Raw genomic sequence first — 16,464 nt, 5'->3', positions numbered from 1 at the left:
TTACTTACCTTTATTAGCTGGAATAATCAGCTTTAAAAAGGCAGCTTTAGAAAACTACACTTTTTCAGGGATGTGATTTTAGTTGAAATTGAAAAACTTTCAAATAATCAGATCTACTAAAGTGAAAACATATTCTTTAACACTTTTTCAAATGAAAATTAGAATTTCTCTTCCTAGAAATGCTGTAGAACACAGTAAAGAATTGGAACATTTTGATTAAGAAATTTCTATAGCTTCTTTCCAGCTCTAAATTCATGTTGTCTCTTGGATCACTGTACTTAGTCTATTTTTATAATTTATTCCTACTGTTTCCTCTCCAGCAGGACTCTATAACCAACCAAGAGTTAGAAAAAGTACAGGCAATAAAAATACAGTAGAAATAAACAAAATTTAATCAGATAAAATGGGGCATCCTTTGTGCATCTCTCTAGTTAAAGACAAAATATCATAAAGTGTATTCCTTTTTGTGTGTGTAGTGATACAGAGGATCAAACCCAGGGTTTTATACACAGTACACATATTAGCACTCTACCACTAAGCTAGTTCCCAGCCCCTGGAACTATTTTAAACATACTTTCAGAATAGCTAAAATATAAATGTAAGACCAGGGAAAACTGACAACTATCTATGACTTCACATTTTAAGACAAAAATTATGAGATGCAAAAAAAAAAAAAAGCAAAAAACATAACTCTTCACAAAACTCTTCCAACCAGAAAACACTATTGCCAAATGGTTAAAGGGTGGTAGATATTTAGTCTAAAAAGTTATTGTTTGTAGTACCAGTATCCAAATCTATTATCATTCCCATTGAATTACACACCCAGACCTTTCTCCAGTTTCTTATTTTGAGACAGGGTTTAAAGTCACTAACGAGTCCAGGCTGAGCGCAAACTTAAAACTTTCCTACCTCAGTATCCTAGAGTATAGGATTACAGGCCTAGTGAAAAGCTAAGATCGTAACACACATTCATACACATTTTATCTCAGAAAATTTAGTATCAAACTACAGCCTAAACTTGGTACAAAAGATAATGGGAAATAAGTTGCATGCTCTGAATATGTCACTACCTGGTTTCTCTCAGAATGCTAAACAAATCCAAATAAGAATCAGTATATCCTTATACAAAGTACATTTAAAAATATATACCAAAACACTATAAAGAAATTTCAAAATTTTCACAGTTCACAGTTATAAATAACAATACATAATTAATGGAAAGCATACCCGTTTTAAAATTTTGACCTTGTGCTTCACTGCATCATCTGTACATTTGGTTTTGTCATTTGTTGTCATGTGCTTTGATAATCCAAGTTTTTCATATTCCATTTTTTTATCTTCACTATGAGCTTCAACTGTACCTTGATTTTCAAAATAATCTGTGTCTAAATTTTCAGTCTTTTTATCTTCTTCAGCACAACATTTCACACACACATATTCTTTATCTTCCTCTCCCATCTGTTGTGCTTGAGAAAGACTTAGTCCAACACAATCGCCGTGAAACCAGTCATCACATCTCCCACAACCAACCATAAACCTGAGGGGAAAAAAAGCAGAAATAGGTATTTTTAAAAATTAATGTTCAAAGTGAGACTAACATAATCTTTTCCATGTGACTTTCTGTTATTCTGCATGTTTTCTATCTCAACCCATTCCTCAAGTCCCACAGGGAGCAGCATCCAAGGGCTATTCTATGCAAATGGAACCTTTAAAGACTTCAAATATTGGGGGCTGGGGATTTAGCTCAGCACCTGCCTTGCAAATAGGCAGTCGTGAGTTTGATCCCCGGTACCAATAAAAATGAAAAAGACAAAAAAAAAAAAAAAAAAGACTTCAAATATTGCTCCTCTGGTACAAGTTAGAAAATGCTGGGACAGGACTCCACAGAATTAAAAACAGAGCACTGGAAATATAGAATGTAAACAACAAAGCACAAGCTCTTTTCAGTGAAGGATGGTAATTTGCTGTCTGCTAATTTCATCACCACCCATTCAAGTTACACCTGTATTACCTAAAATCTGTAACACATACAACTGTGTTAAGAACTCTTTAGACAAGATTGCCACATGACAATAAGCAAGCAGCAAGGTAAGTTAAAAACTTAATAGTCTCCCAAACTGTTTATTAATCACTTTAACTTAAACTCAAACTACACAGAGAAAGGGTGTTACTCAGGTTCAGTTGGAAAATCTTCTTAGGCACTTGCGGAAGGAGGATTTTCTTACTACTACTGTCGATGTGTTTTGGGTATCTACTGAGGGCTGTTTTCCCTTCACTGCATTTTAAGTAAGAAATAACCTAAAGGGAGGGGAAAAAAAAGAAATAACCTAACAGCAGAAGCACAAGATTTGTTACTCTAAAAAAGCTTCCATATAGCTGGGCGTGGTAGCACACTCCTGTAATACTGCCAAGTTCAAGACCAGCCTAGGCTACACAATGAGCCCAAGGCCAACCTGAACCACACAGCGACACCCTGCCTCAAAAAGACAAAAAGCTTCTGTAACACAGAAAACTTAAGTTAACTTTTGAAGTCACAAGATATATAGTGACAAGGGAAATTATTCTTTTACATACTTTTTAATCTACTAAGCTATAAAGCTCACTTCATATATTCATGTTTGACTTTCCTTTTTGTTCAGCCAGTAATTCATGTTTGAAGTATGTTCAAGTATGTTCCTTAAACACGAAGATTTTGTGCTACTCATTTTCTTAGCTGTGACATCACCAGCCTCAACTGAAAAATTTTAGTGCCCCAGGAAGGATGCTGAGTGACAGGGCTGGCTAACTGGCTCTAAAACCAGCAGAAGTTCTACTAGAATGCTAGAACGACAATCATCAGAACACTATCCTGCCAAGATATTTGCAAAGTCACGCTTCTGAAGCAGCGTTTCTTCTTCTCTTCCTTTCATGCCTTTCCATCATGTGCCAAACTACTGCCATGCTCTAAGGCTTCTTCGTGTCTTCGCACACTTTTAACCCTCACTAGTGATACTTTGCTAGCTTTATCATTGTTACTCATCCTCCCAACAATAAATTCAGTTTAAAAAATACAAATAAGGCCAAGGATTTAGCTCAGCAGTGTAAGCACCTGCCTTGCAAGCCCAAGGTCGTGAGTTCAATCCTCAGTACCAGAAAAAAAGTTAAAAAATACAAACACAAAATGCTTTGGATTCACAAGGCCAATTAAGAAAACTTTCAAACAATGCAGCATTTGTTAAGACAAAGTTTCTCTAGGCTTCATAATTAATTTTGATGGCTTCATGTTTCAAATCCAATATTCCAGTCAACAAGAATATGTTGTAAATACAGGTGCTTTAATATTCTTCCACTTCAGGTTGTAAAGTTAAAAGAATTATTTCTTGAAAGCAATCATCTAACATGAACAGCCTGGAGATACTGAAGAAAGCAGCAAATGGTGGTACCCTTTACTCCCATAATCAGGACTCTTATCACGATTTCTTCAAAGCAAGTCTGGAATGGGGGAAGGTTTCACTAGAAATCCAGACTGTGCTTCTGTCCCAATTCCAATTCTAAATGTCAAATTACAAAGCACAAAAAGTGTTTTCAAACTTTTATTTTACTTCATCTTTATAACCATAAGATTTATCATTTACTATACCTCGGTCTGTTTTGTTTTTTCTGAAAACTTCCCACTCAAAGAGGCCAGAAAAGCAAACCTCTAAACTATTAAGGTAACAATCCCTGGTACCAAAAATAAAAAAATAAAAACATAACACTGGGTTTAATGTAAAACAGTGCAGTTAAATAGAATTTTCTGAGAAATCAAGAAAAATGACAATGCCTGTATCCTATAGGAAAGTAAAATTCATTTTAAAACAAAATTGATCATCCAAAAATATAAGTACTCTTTACTTTTGAGTCTAACACTGGCAAGTACCATGAACTTTGTTTTTAAAAAAGGGGGGCTTCACACAGAAAATATACTTTTCTTTCAATGTACTGCTCTACTTTAAGACGAGACATGAGACAGTATGAGACTTAACTGCAGCGATGGGGGTTGGCTCACAACGCTTCTCTCATTTCTGACTCTGTCCTTGAATTTCTGATTACCAAGAAAGGAAATCACTTTAGGAAAAATACTGTAACATGCACAGTAAATCTGACTACCAATGAACAAACACTATGTGATGTTTAGCTCCAGGTCAGTTAACTGAAGAGTGCAGCAATACTTGTGTTGTCTTCTATTATATGTTCATACACAAAGACAAAAACTAAACTAGATCTACTATAAAACAATAAACCAATTTAAAAATTCTAATCTGTATTTCAGGCAAAAAGCTAAACATATGACTAGGAAATTTTCAACTTGTTTTCAAAGTAAACAGCACAAGCGACTCTGAAGACTGCAAATCTGAACAAACACATGCCAAAAACTCACTAGCATCCTAAGTGCTACCCAAGGTGGGTCTTTAAGTGACAGTCCTAGACCATGTTATGGGACTATGTGTGTCTTCACTGCATCAGAGATGCAAGGATTCTATGCAGCATTATATGGTTATTCACAACTTAATCTGCAGAGAATACTATAAAATGCTTAAAATCCTGGAAAAGGGTAAAAATCATTTTAGAAATAAATTTCCTTTTGTGAAAGTTTTCTTGTTTGAGTGTCTAAAACAACTTATTTTGCTGAGATTTTGTGTTTAAAAATTTCACCCAGTCTATAATATGGTCCTAGAAAGATGCAAGTGTCTTTTGGAGAAGTAGGAAAATGGAAATCACAAGGTAGATAACCTGAAAAGACACAGACTTGTTCTTTTCAAAATGCCAAATACATTTAAAAGTCACATTAAAAAAAATAAACACAAAGGCCAGGGATTTAGCTCAGCAGCATAAATGCCTGCCTTGCAAGTGCAGGATCGTAAGTTCAATCCCCGGTACCCACCCTCTAAAAAACCCATAGGACTAAACAGTCTAGTTTTTACAATAATATGTGTTTGTTATAATGCTGAATCAGGGAAATGACACCAAAAGAATAACATAGTAAAGAATGAGTATCTACTGTCAGAATACACAGAAGCTGCTTATCATCTGGATACGCCCTAAGCGTCCGTATTACAAAATACAACTTCCCACTGGATGCATAATGAAACTAAGTCCAGCTGCAAAATGTGTAAGTACTAAAGAGTTTAAATTTAAATGGTCTTTACAGAAGAAAAGCTGTCATAAGTGCTAGAAAATGTCACCTTCATTGTAGGAACATTCTTCAATGTGATGAGTGCATCAAAAGGATTAAAATTACTATTTTGCTAATAAATGTATATCCTAATATGCTAATAAATTTATACCCCATGTGAGTTAAAATAGGAAAATTATAGATTCTGTGAAAGGTACATTTTTAGTAAATTCAATATATGCAAATATGACATAAAGCAGCAGTGAAGACTAGTTCAGTATTAATCACCCAAGCTTCTTTCCTGACAACACTGGAGTAAACTGAAAAGCTCTTCCCAAAGGACTGTTTTACGTGTCAGTTTATGTAAATTGAACATCTATATTGTAAGTCATTTTCCAGACTCGGAGCAGTGAAACCAGATTTTATAGAGAAGATTCTAAAGATTGCACTAGGTTATAAAAAAATTTTTTTAGGGCTGAGGATTTAGCTCAGCGGCATAAGCGCCTACTTGGCAAGCCCAAGGTTGTGAGTTGGATCCCTGGTTCTGAAAAAAAAAAAAAAAAAAAAAAATTTTTAAACAAAACTAATACCTAAATCTGACTTTAAAAAATAACTACTGGGGCTAGGATTTAGCTCAGCCGCATAAGCACCTGCCTTGCAAGCAGGCAGTCATGAGTTCGATCCTTGGTACCGATAAAAATGAAAAAGACAAAAAAAAAAAAAAAAAAAAAAAAAACAACTACTGATGTTGATGAAGTGGTATCCCAACACTAAAGAATCTGGGGAAGGCCAGGTATGGTGGCGCACATCTGAAATCCCAGCAGTGGAGAGGCTGAGGCAGGAGAAGCATAGCAAGTCCGAGGTAAACCTGGACTACACAGTCAGTTCAAGTTCACCCTAGACTACATAGTGAGACTGTCTCAAACAACAATAACAAAAAAAAAAAAAAAAAAAAAAACATCTGGGCAAACTCCTGAGGACTGGGTCACCAGAACACTTAGTATCTAATGAAGTTTTAGTATGACATACTTGATGGCCAAGTGTCCACTTCTCTAACCACTTCAGCATGACATTAGAATACTCAAGCAGAATGAAAGTGGCTTTTATTAATCGGCACTTACTAGTACCATTCTAACCTTAACTCTCTTATGCCTAAAACTAATACAGTATCACAATATTTAAAAATGTACTATACTTTGTTATAAAATAACCTCCAGCATTAAAACTAGAGGTTGGACTCAAATCATAAATAGAAAAGACTTGTGACATAAAACTTGTATTTCAGAAAACAGCCCCATACCTCCCCCTCCCATTCTCCCCAACTAATCCCTTCCCACCAAAATAAGTATTACAAAATACTTTACTAGATTGTCCCTCTCTAAATTTTGAGTTTAATTTTTATGTAATCTAATACTGGTGGGAAAAGTCACTCTAACATTAACATTCTTTTTATCTTATCAATAATGATAGAAGCTCCAACAACAGCGTTAACATTGGATCAGGACAATCTTGTAGATGCACATTCCACTTCATCTCGTTTTCCTTTTCTTAAAAAAGATAGCAAACAAAGAAATACACTGGGGCAGGGGAGGCAATGTCATAAAACTATTAAAGATGGAATCCTAAAAAATAATCAAAAGCAACGCTAAAATCAACTCAAAAATTTTGAATATCTGAATTCATAAGAAATTCTTGCAATCACTGAAACAATTCAATAGTACATATATTTTCACTGTATTTCATGTTACATACAAATTCTGGGTTATCAAACAGTTGTTTTAGCTATCAATTTTATTACAAGATCAAGTTTGATAGTTTCGAGATGACAGTATTGTCTTTAATGTGCATCTTTTAAAAAAAAACTTTCAAATGAAAAGTAGGATTTCCATTATCACCTTTACATTTTATTACTAGTTCTTCTCAGGCCAATTAAAATGCAGTCCCCAAGAAGCATAACATTTCTCTGATCTGCAAAAAGGCTTTGGTTTTATATTCAAATGCAATGACTAAATTACACTCTCTGATTACAATGACAAAACATTTCATGTTATACCAGCTGTTGATCAAACTATCTTTTAAAATGTAATAGAGTGACAAACTTATGAATTCAAGTAGCTCCATCTTTCTATCATTTTCCAGGACTGATGAAGGTTTTTGTTGCTTGTGCCAAAGTCTTTACATATTAAACCATTTCTTACAGTTCTCAGACCAATCCCACCCTCCAAAAATACAATTTTTCTTTAATATACACATCATTCATATGCACGCACACACACCTGTTGCCATGTAGTTTTTTGCAAAACCCACACTGCTTGCTGGGAGCCCACACAGATTTGCTCTCAAATAAGGAGCTATGATCAGAACCTTCTCTTTTTACAGTCGCTATGTTGTCTGGAATAAACAATGGGGGCTCGTCCAAAGAAAAACTTCTGCTGCTTCTTCTCTGACGAGGCTGCAGGTTCTTCTCCGGCTTTTTCAGTTTCAGCTTATCCTCTTCCTTGTAGTGCTCAGGGCCTGTGTGGTCAGACTCTTCTCTCCCGTGACTGGGAACTCTAGCTGCTAGGACCTGCTGCTGAGGCTTAGAGCATGGCTTGTGGCTGGAATGTAGTGAGTGTCCCGTTTGAGCAGGACTAGGATGACTGTGAAGAAGTTTGTCACCCAAACAATGTGTTAAAGGTTTAGAGGTCTGCACTGAGTTTTGATCCTGTGATGTTTTTTTGAATACAGAATGAGCTTGGCTTTTCACAGCCTTAATCCCAGAATTTGTCTTTGATTCCTTATCAATTTTTTTCCTCACTTTAACTGGCCTATGGAAATTTTGCTGAGATTCTGGTTCATCAGCATTTCGTTTTGCATTTTTGACATTAGTTTTGTTATGCACTACTTGCTTTGCTGCAACAATTTTCTTCAGAGTATCTGTGGTCATGTTTTGCTTAGAATGAGTTACAGGTTTTATATGTTTAGATTTGTTTTTTGACTCTACACAAGAAATACTATTTGACTGACTGCTTCTATCATTCTGAACATTTGCTGTCTCCTGAGACTCCATTTGAACACTTTCAATAATGTTCAATTGTTTTGAATTTTTGTCAGGCACACTGCAAACAGCATTTTCTAAAACATCTTCTGGCTCAAAAACATTAGCACCAACCACCTCTAGCGCTGATTTATTAAACTCTGTGCTCTTCAACAGTGCATCACTGGACTCTGTGTCTGCACAACCTGGCAACTCTGTTGCATGTCTCTGAAGGGAGTTCTCAGCTTCCTCAACACCCATGGTATTCAGTTCCAAATGGCATTCAGTCACCTCACCCACTGAAGTAGACAAACCAGCAACATTCCTTTCTGTGCTATCTGTATTTATATACACTGTATCACTAGAAGTAACAGCAGAACATTCAGGCTCCTCAATAATTTGGTCATCTTCATGGGATAATTTTACTATATCCTTTGATTCTTGTTCAAGCTTTTCCTTTGCCATCCTTTCCTCAACAGTCTCATCCATTTTACTCAAAACAGAATCCTTCTGTTCATCTTCCTCCTTATCTGAAAACTTAAACAATGGGCTGCTAACACTCTTGATTTTATATTCCATCAGAGCTTCGTTTTTCTTTTCTTCACCTGAGACACAAGTCTCTGGAAGAAGTGGACAGTTTAATCCGTGAGACAGCACACCAGTTTCTCCCTGACTATCACACGCAGGCTGGGCACCCAGCCCAGTGTCAGCCTTCATTTCAAGGCCGGACGATCCTGGAGAATGGCCTGGAGTCACTGGTCCTCGTGGGGTCACCTCAGTCTGTCCAGCGTGTCGGCTGCTCCTTCTGCTCTCCTTCTGGTGCTCAGCTTTCAGGGACACACAACCTTCCTCTTTCACCTGCCGTCTCTCTGCTGGTTTCGTCCCTGCCTTGGAGGTAGACACAGTCTTCCCAGATGTTTTTTTTGTGCTACTTAAGGGTGTGGCATTTGAACGCTTGGCAATAGTGCTTTGTCGCAAACTTCTTACTTGTTCTATTCACAAAGGGAGAAAAAAAAAAAAAATAGAAATAACTTAGCTATTTTGCCATGTGTTTTTATTTCAGTAAAATTTAAAATATATCAATTCTGTATTGTAACCTATAAAACTTATCTGGTCATTTTCGCAAAAAGATACTAACAGTTACTTATAACCAGATACACTGATAGATATATAACTGAACATGTATATGTATAGTTTTATATTTATCAAAGTCCTCTGAGTCTAGTGAAGAAACATTTATGATATCTGGAATGATATCATATGACAAGATATATTTCTGAGTCATTCTTCCATAAGAAACTTGAAGTAAAAATTAGTAATATGAGCTTCCTTTATTATTCTACTAATGCCTATCTTAAGGAACATTATATACATTTAAAGATTAAATATTTCTAAGTATCTTTTTAAAATCGGGTGAGGTAGTGGACACCTATAATCCCAGCACTCTGGGAGGTTGAGGCAAGGAGGATCACCACGTTCAAATCCCACCTAGACAAGAGAACAAGATCTTGCCTTAAAAAAATTTAAATTTAAATTTAAAAAGAACTGGAGACATAGCCTAATGATAAAGCACCCTGGATTTAATACCTAGTACTGCAAAAAATTTTTAAAATTACAGTGCTAATAAAATGTAAACCTGTCATAAAAAGGATCATAAGCTGTAATATGCAACTTTCAAAGTTCTGTAATTCTTTTTTTAATGTTATTTCTTACATCACCTTTTAGCATTCAAGTTATTCCTAAAAAAAATGAAGAATATACCAGAGTACTACACATAGGTTACCGAGAGAAAAAGGAAATTTTTAAGATTTAAACCAAGAAAATAGATAAGAAAAAAAAAAAAAAAAATGAAAAATTTAATGAAGCTTTCCATCTTTAACAATGCCTTTTTTCCATACTGATAAACTCTCCAGGAGAAGAAACACAAAAGTAAAACGAGCTAAAAAGAGAGCTAAGTGATACAATACATAGAAAAATATACATTAAAACTCAAAATACCCGGAAAAAAAAAATTAAAAGGGGCTGGGGATTTAGCTCAGTGGCGTAAGCACCTGCCTTGCAAGCAGGCAGTCGTGAGTTCGATCCCTGGTACGGGGGGGGGCCTCAAAATATGAAGCTACTTCCAACCCTATGCATATTCTAGCACCTCTAAATCAAGTCCTCAAAAATATCATTTTTTAGATTCTCCCTTTCAAAGTAAAAGCCTACTATGCTCTAATACTTCAAATGCTTCCCTACTGTGTATCATTTATCACTGGACTGTACTCCTGTTAAAAATCTTACACTGTGGCTGGGGATGCCACTCAGTGGTAGAATGCTTGCCTTGTCCCCAATGCCACAAAAAAAAAAATCTCCATAGATCAATAATGTGTGTCTTATTTATCTGGAAAAATCCTAGGTGGTGTTTACAGTCTTCAGTGTAATCTTTAACAGCAAATTCTTTCACTTTGAAGTATTGTAGTTAAGAAAATAATGCATACAGCTATCCAGTATTAGGGACTCCTATTTCCTCTAGGACTTGACACACTGTCTACATATTTGGGACATACTCAACAGTTTAATAATTATTTAGTGAATCACGATTTATCACATGTTCATATACTTCAAAAATAACTTAAACTTCCACATTTTATTTCAGGTAATTTTTAAAACTTTAAAGACAACTATTCATCCTTAAGATAGAATAAATGAACTTCTCACACCCATTACCTATTAATTAAAAAAAAAAAAACCTTCAACACTTAAATGGTTGCTAAAAATGATAAAGGAACAACTATTAAGATATCTAATAAAATATTTTTCTAATAGTGACTTATAAAAGTTAAATTCACTTTTTTTCCTCCAAATATGAACTATCATAATTTGAAACCTCTCTCTGCCTTAAAAAATTTTCTGGGCCAGTGATTTAGCTCAGTGGTGTAAGCACCTGCCTGGCAAGCAGGAGGTCATGAGTTTGAGCCCTAAAATAAGATAAATTAAAAAATAGACAAAGAAGAGGAAGAGTCTGCATTAACTCCCAGAAGAAAGCATATAACATCTTCAAAATCAGAATAAACTTCTTACAAAATTCAGTGGGAAGAAAATGAAGCAACATCTTCAAATGTCTAAAAAAAACTCTTGAGTTTCAGTCTTGAGTTCTATGTCTAACCCAAACCATGACTCCATTCTGAGAATGGATTCAATAAATCTATGTGGGGACAAGGTCTGACAAGTGCACCTCCACACTCCCTTCCCCCCACCAAGTTACAGGAAAGGGTGCATCCCAAAATGATAGAGCTCAATCAACAAAGAGCCAACAGCAAGGAGGAGCCAACAACAAAAAACTAAGCCAACTCCTCACACGCATGCCAAGGGGACACCCTTAAGAGATCTGTACCAGGCACAGAGGGCTCACACCAACCCAGAGCAGTGCATCAGAAGCACCAGGAGATCCTTCCTCAATGACAAGAGTCACAGGCACAAACTTCTTCAGGAATGATTTAAGACAACTAGCAGAATAAGACCTATAGTGCACAAGTGAAAAGTAAAAACAATCAAACCTGAAAGACTAAATATCATAAAAAAAAGTTTTATTATGTGCTTCACTTCTATAAGCAGTCCTTCAAACATAAATAATTCCTACTAATCTAATGAAACCATATTGGAAGGATATGAATTCAAATGTACTTCTCTCTGAAGGGGACAAGTAAAAGAAAAGTGTAACATCAAGAAATAGGGGCTGGGGATTTAGCTCAGTGGCATAAGCGCCTGCCTTGCAAGCAGGCAGTCTTGAGTTCCATCCCTGGTACCGATAAAAGGGAAAAAGACAAAAAAAAAAAAAAAAAAAAAAAAAAAAAAAAAAAAAAAGAAGAAGAAGAAGAGAAATAAATACAAGAGCCAGGCATAGCAGCTCACGTCTATAATTCCAGCACGTGGGAGGCTGAGGCAGGAGGAACATTCAAAGTTCCAGACCAGCCTGGGCTACAAAGTGAGTTGGAGGCCAGCCTGAACTGTACTGCAAGACCCTGTCTTAAAAAAATTTAAAAAATTTTTAAAAGGAAAGGAAAGGAAATAAATACAGGCGCACACCTGTAATCCCAGCACTCAGGAAGCCAAGGCAGAAGGACTGATCGGATTCAAAGCCATCCTGGGCTACACAGTAATTTCAATGCCAGCCTGAAAAAAATCGTCTCAATAAAAAAACACACACACACAACAACAACAACAAATCAAACCAAAAACAGAGCACTTGCAATCTCAGCACACTGGCAAAAGGCTGAAGCAGGAGGATCAACAATTTAGAGCCCAGTCAGGGAAACTCAGCACGAGTTCAACCCTAGGTTCAACCCCCAGTACTCTAAAAAACAAAAAAACCAGAAGCAACACATGCATGTTACCTAGAGAATCAAAGATAAATATCAAAGATATTAAACTGATATTTGATATTAAAAATAAAAGATAAATAAACTGTGAGAGTTAACAGCATTTTTCTCTGCAGATGGGAATCTGGGTGGTCGGTACCAGAAATTTGTGAAACAAATACGTATCTTAGTTTACCAAAATGCTTGTATTAGCAAACATCAAAAAAATGTGACCTCTGGGCCAGGGATTTAGCTCAGTGGCATAAGCACCTGTTTAGCAAGCTTGAGGGCATGAGTTCGATCCCTGGTACCAAAAAAAAAGAAAATATGACTTTGGCTTAGGAAGTTTATAAGCTAACACATTTGTTCCTACAGCTCTGATCTTTTAGCTAGACATCTTTGGAAACATTACCTTGTGCCATTAAACGAGGTGATTTTCTTGGTGATCTCACTGAGTTTTCTTCTACTTTGTCCCTCAAATCCCTGTTGGGTAACATCAATTCTTCTTCATCAATGGTATCGTTGCCACTTTCTTTAACAACTCCTTCATCCATAATATCGTCAAGACCAACAACTAGAAAAAGATAAAACCAGTAAAAAATTAATTTTAAAAATATTATGGGGCAGTACATAAAACAATGTTAGAGTCTTAATAAAATACTACAGTCACGATCTATAAATCACACTTACAGTCATGATCTTGCTAAATCTAGGTCTGTTCATAGTACATTTGATACTGCCACTACCACTATTAAACTCCCACATCAATTCAGGATAACAAACTTCTGCCTCATGAGTAACCAAAGAAGACTAGTTATAACTTTTCATGATTTTACCTCAATTACAACTTTTATTGGTCATTTACTATTCCCTTGAGAATGCAACAGGCAACTATACCTGAATAGTTAATTATCTCCATGGTGCTTAAAGTAGTCATAAAAACAGTTCCATACCCTGAGAGGCTGGTGACTCTAGGTTCCTGCCAGACTCCAATAATCCAACTGGATCATATCACTCAGATATTTTAGGTTGCAATACTGTGACTGTGAGAGTAAGCAATGACTGTGGTGAGGAGAGTGAAAACACAACTTCCTTCACCCAAACGATGGGGAAACCTCTAGGGGTTTAATGCAACTGTGTATTACATTACTTTCTCCTCATCAAGAGACAAAGCCATTTATTTGTGGAGGAAGGAAGATTGCAGGAAGATGGACACTAAAAGAAGTATGAATGTATTCAGATTGTTCATTAGCTTTGCTTATGTACAGAACAAATAGCATGTAGTCAGCAAATTTGTAATTCTTTCTAAATGCATGAGATCCTGTACAAAGAATGGGACTATTCAGAGAAGATTTGCATTCAAATTCCTGCCAGAACATTTAAATTAATGTAATCTCTCTCTTAGTTTTATCTCTAAAATAAGAATGACAATACCTGTCCTACCTACCTCAGAGTTTCTGTGACAATCAAGTGAGATGAAGTATGACAACTCACTTTAAAAGCTTTAGAGCACTACACAAATGTTAGTTATCTTCATCCTAGAGGTTAGAAGGGATCTCAAGAAGTAATCTAGTCCTCATCTCTGTATCCAAGTAGAACTTCATTTAAAAAGAGCTCAATAAGATAGTAGTCTACCCTAAAATTTAAAGAGAATAAAATTCTTCATAAATATATACTTTCAAATGGTACAATCTTCTTGAAGATCATTTGACAACAAACAGAATCACAAGACTCCTTATACAATCTAACCAAGATAATTTACAAAGAACAGAGAATACATGTGTTACACATTTAGACAGGATAACAAAAGATTGACAGGAAGATGAAATTACACCAATAATCATGACTAGTAATTTTTATCTACAAATGGTAACAGTACATCTTTTTTTCTACTTTCCAGATGTTCTGTTCTAAGCATGCATTACTCCCAAAAGCTGAGCCCAAGCTTTTAACCACCGTGCTATATACTGAAAGCTTAGTGCACAACATGGTTTAGGAAAATCAATCAGGACCTGTTAGTATTAGGGGCAGGATAAAAGGGAGTCCAGTTAAGCTATTCCTTCGCGATGAAATATTCATGTGGCTGAACACTGAGAAACATTCTCAAAAATTTTGTTAGATAAGTAGGTCCACTGTGGTCACTTAAAACAGCAAAGTTAAAACTACTTTTCATCTCAATTTGATATAAAAGCACACTAAGCTGCACAAATATGCAGAACAAAAAAACACAAAGGATTATTCTCAGTGATTATCTGCAGTGATAAGGTGGATAAAGAATACCACAGTTTGACCTTTCTTACATTTTGTTCTCCAAGTTTTCTATAATGAGCACGTATGCTTTATTACAATCAGGAAAGAAAGGAACAATAAAAAAGGGGAGAAAGGCTAATTAGTAGTCTTTGTTCACAGGATATGAAAAGGTATGCTATGAACTTTACCGCTATACTGCAAAGCAGACACAGGATTTAGCCAAATCCAAAGTCAGTTATTTGATTTTAAATGATTGTTTCCTAGCAGCATCTGACAGTTGATTTTTTCTCCCCTCTCCAACCCTTTTCTCCTCAATTAGCTTCTAGAACATGTATTATATGTCTTGCAGAGATAATCAGAGCTATCCAACAGTTGAACCCTTCAAGTCTATCTTACTCTTCATACTCAGGCACTGCTAGGTGATCCCACAGATATTTTCTCCAGACCCACAATCACATTTGACTGCTTGAAGACTTTAATCTTGATTAGGGAGTCTAACAGGTATCTCAAACCCAACATACTGAAAATAAACATCAACTCCACTCATCTTTCCACTCTCCCAAAATAAACTCCTCTTGGAAGGATCTTCTTAGTAACGAAACCTCCATTCGCCCAGTTTTTAAGCCTATAAAACTCAAGTCAGCATTAGCTCCTCTCTCTGCAGCTCCATCTACAAAAATGCATCACTCATCTGAAACCACTATCAATTCCACTGTAAATCACCATCATTTCTCACAAATATACTATGAAAGTTTTCTAGCATCCCAGATTCCTCTACTGTAAACCCTCCCCTCAAACAGTGCACACAGCTATCTCTGTGATCCTTCTAAAACATTAATTAGACTTTACATTCTCCTATTTCGGATTCTCCAAAGCATTCCCAAAATATTTAAAGTCCAAAACTCTATCTAGAGCATACCTTGCTGACTCTATTCCAGTCGCATAGACCTGTGCTAAATACAAAAAAGCACAGTCTATCTCAGCTTTTTTAACTTGGCCATTCATTCCCTATGAGTGAAGGGCTATTCTACACATCAACAAAGCTCGCTCACTCTTCTCAAAGAAATCACCCTATGCCAAACAGTACCTACCCCCATCACTGCCCAATGATCCTCAGCATACTTTATTTAATATCCTTTGTAACATGTTGTCATGGTTTATGTTTGTGTCCCCCAGGCCTCATGAGTTTGCATTGTTCATATATGATGGTTCATTGTTTAGTGCTTGGATTGATGGTGTCAGTGCTCCACCCACATAGGGGTGGAGCCAGGATGTGATGTAATGGCAGGAAGAAGGTGTGTTTCTCCCTTTGCTGGTTCGAGTTTGCTGCTGGCGGCCGCCATGAACTGCAGCCCAGCCATGCCAGCCTGTCTTGGAGACAACTGAGTGTGGACTGAAACCTCCAAAAACTGCAAGAAATAAACCTTTCCTTTCCCAACTTTGGGCTTCAGGTATTTTGTCTCAGCGACGAGCATAAAGTAACTACGACACATGTTTACTGACATTATGTATCTGCATACTGCCTATTTTACCTACCAAAATGTAAGCTCCACAAGGTCAACTTCTCTTGGTCTTGGCTTTAAGACCAAGATCTGAAACAATCTTGTATATATGAGGTACTCCAGAAATATTTGTTGAATAAAAGAACCAGAGGAAAAGACTCTTTTTAAGTTTTTAAAGAGAAAAATGTTTCCATTAACCCAAACAGAGAAGCTGGAAGAACA

The 16,464-nt window shown here is 36.2% G+C and overlaps 1 protein-coding gene across 8 annotated transcripts in view; it reads right to left on the bottom strand.

The window, feature by feature from the left end:
• The window catches only part of Phf3 (PHD finger protein 3), a 79,646-nt gene that overhangs the window by 25,021 nt on the left and 38,161 nt on the right, over nt 1-16,464 (bottom strand). For 5 of the 8 annotated variants that reach the window (XM_063256928.1, XM_063256930.1, XM_063256929.1 and 2 more), the window contains 3 exons: nt 12,903-13,064; nt 7,411-9,142; nt 1,228-1,537 (listed from right to left, as the gene is read on the bottom strand). In XM_063256928.1, coding sequence (XP_063112998.1) covers nt 1,228-1,537; nt 7,411-9,142; nt 12,903-13,064 — 2,204 coding nt within the window. Of the gene's footprint in view, nt 1-1,227; nt 1,538-7,410; nt 9,143-12,218; nt 12,306-12,902; nt 13,067-13,937; nt 14,127-16,464 lie in introns of those variants that run through there. The other 3 variants (XM_063256931.1, XM_063256932.1, XM_063256934.1) reach the window with 3 other exon arrangements.

Source organism: Cavia porcellus, unplaced genomic scaffold (assembly GCF_034190915.1).
Source record: "Cavia porcellus strain 051 isolate PalLab524CR breed Dunkin Hartley unplaced genomic scaffold, mCavPor4.1 scaffold_10, whole genome shotgun sequence".
Classification (NCBI taxonomy): Eukaryota; Metazoa; Chordata; class Mammalia; order Rodentia; family Caviidae; genus Cavia; species Cavia porcellus.
This window is presented reverse-complemented; position numbering and strand designations above follow the sequence as displayed.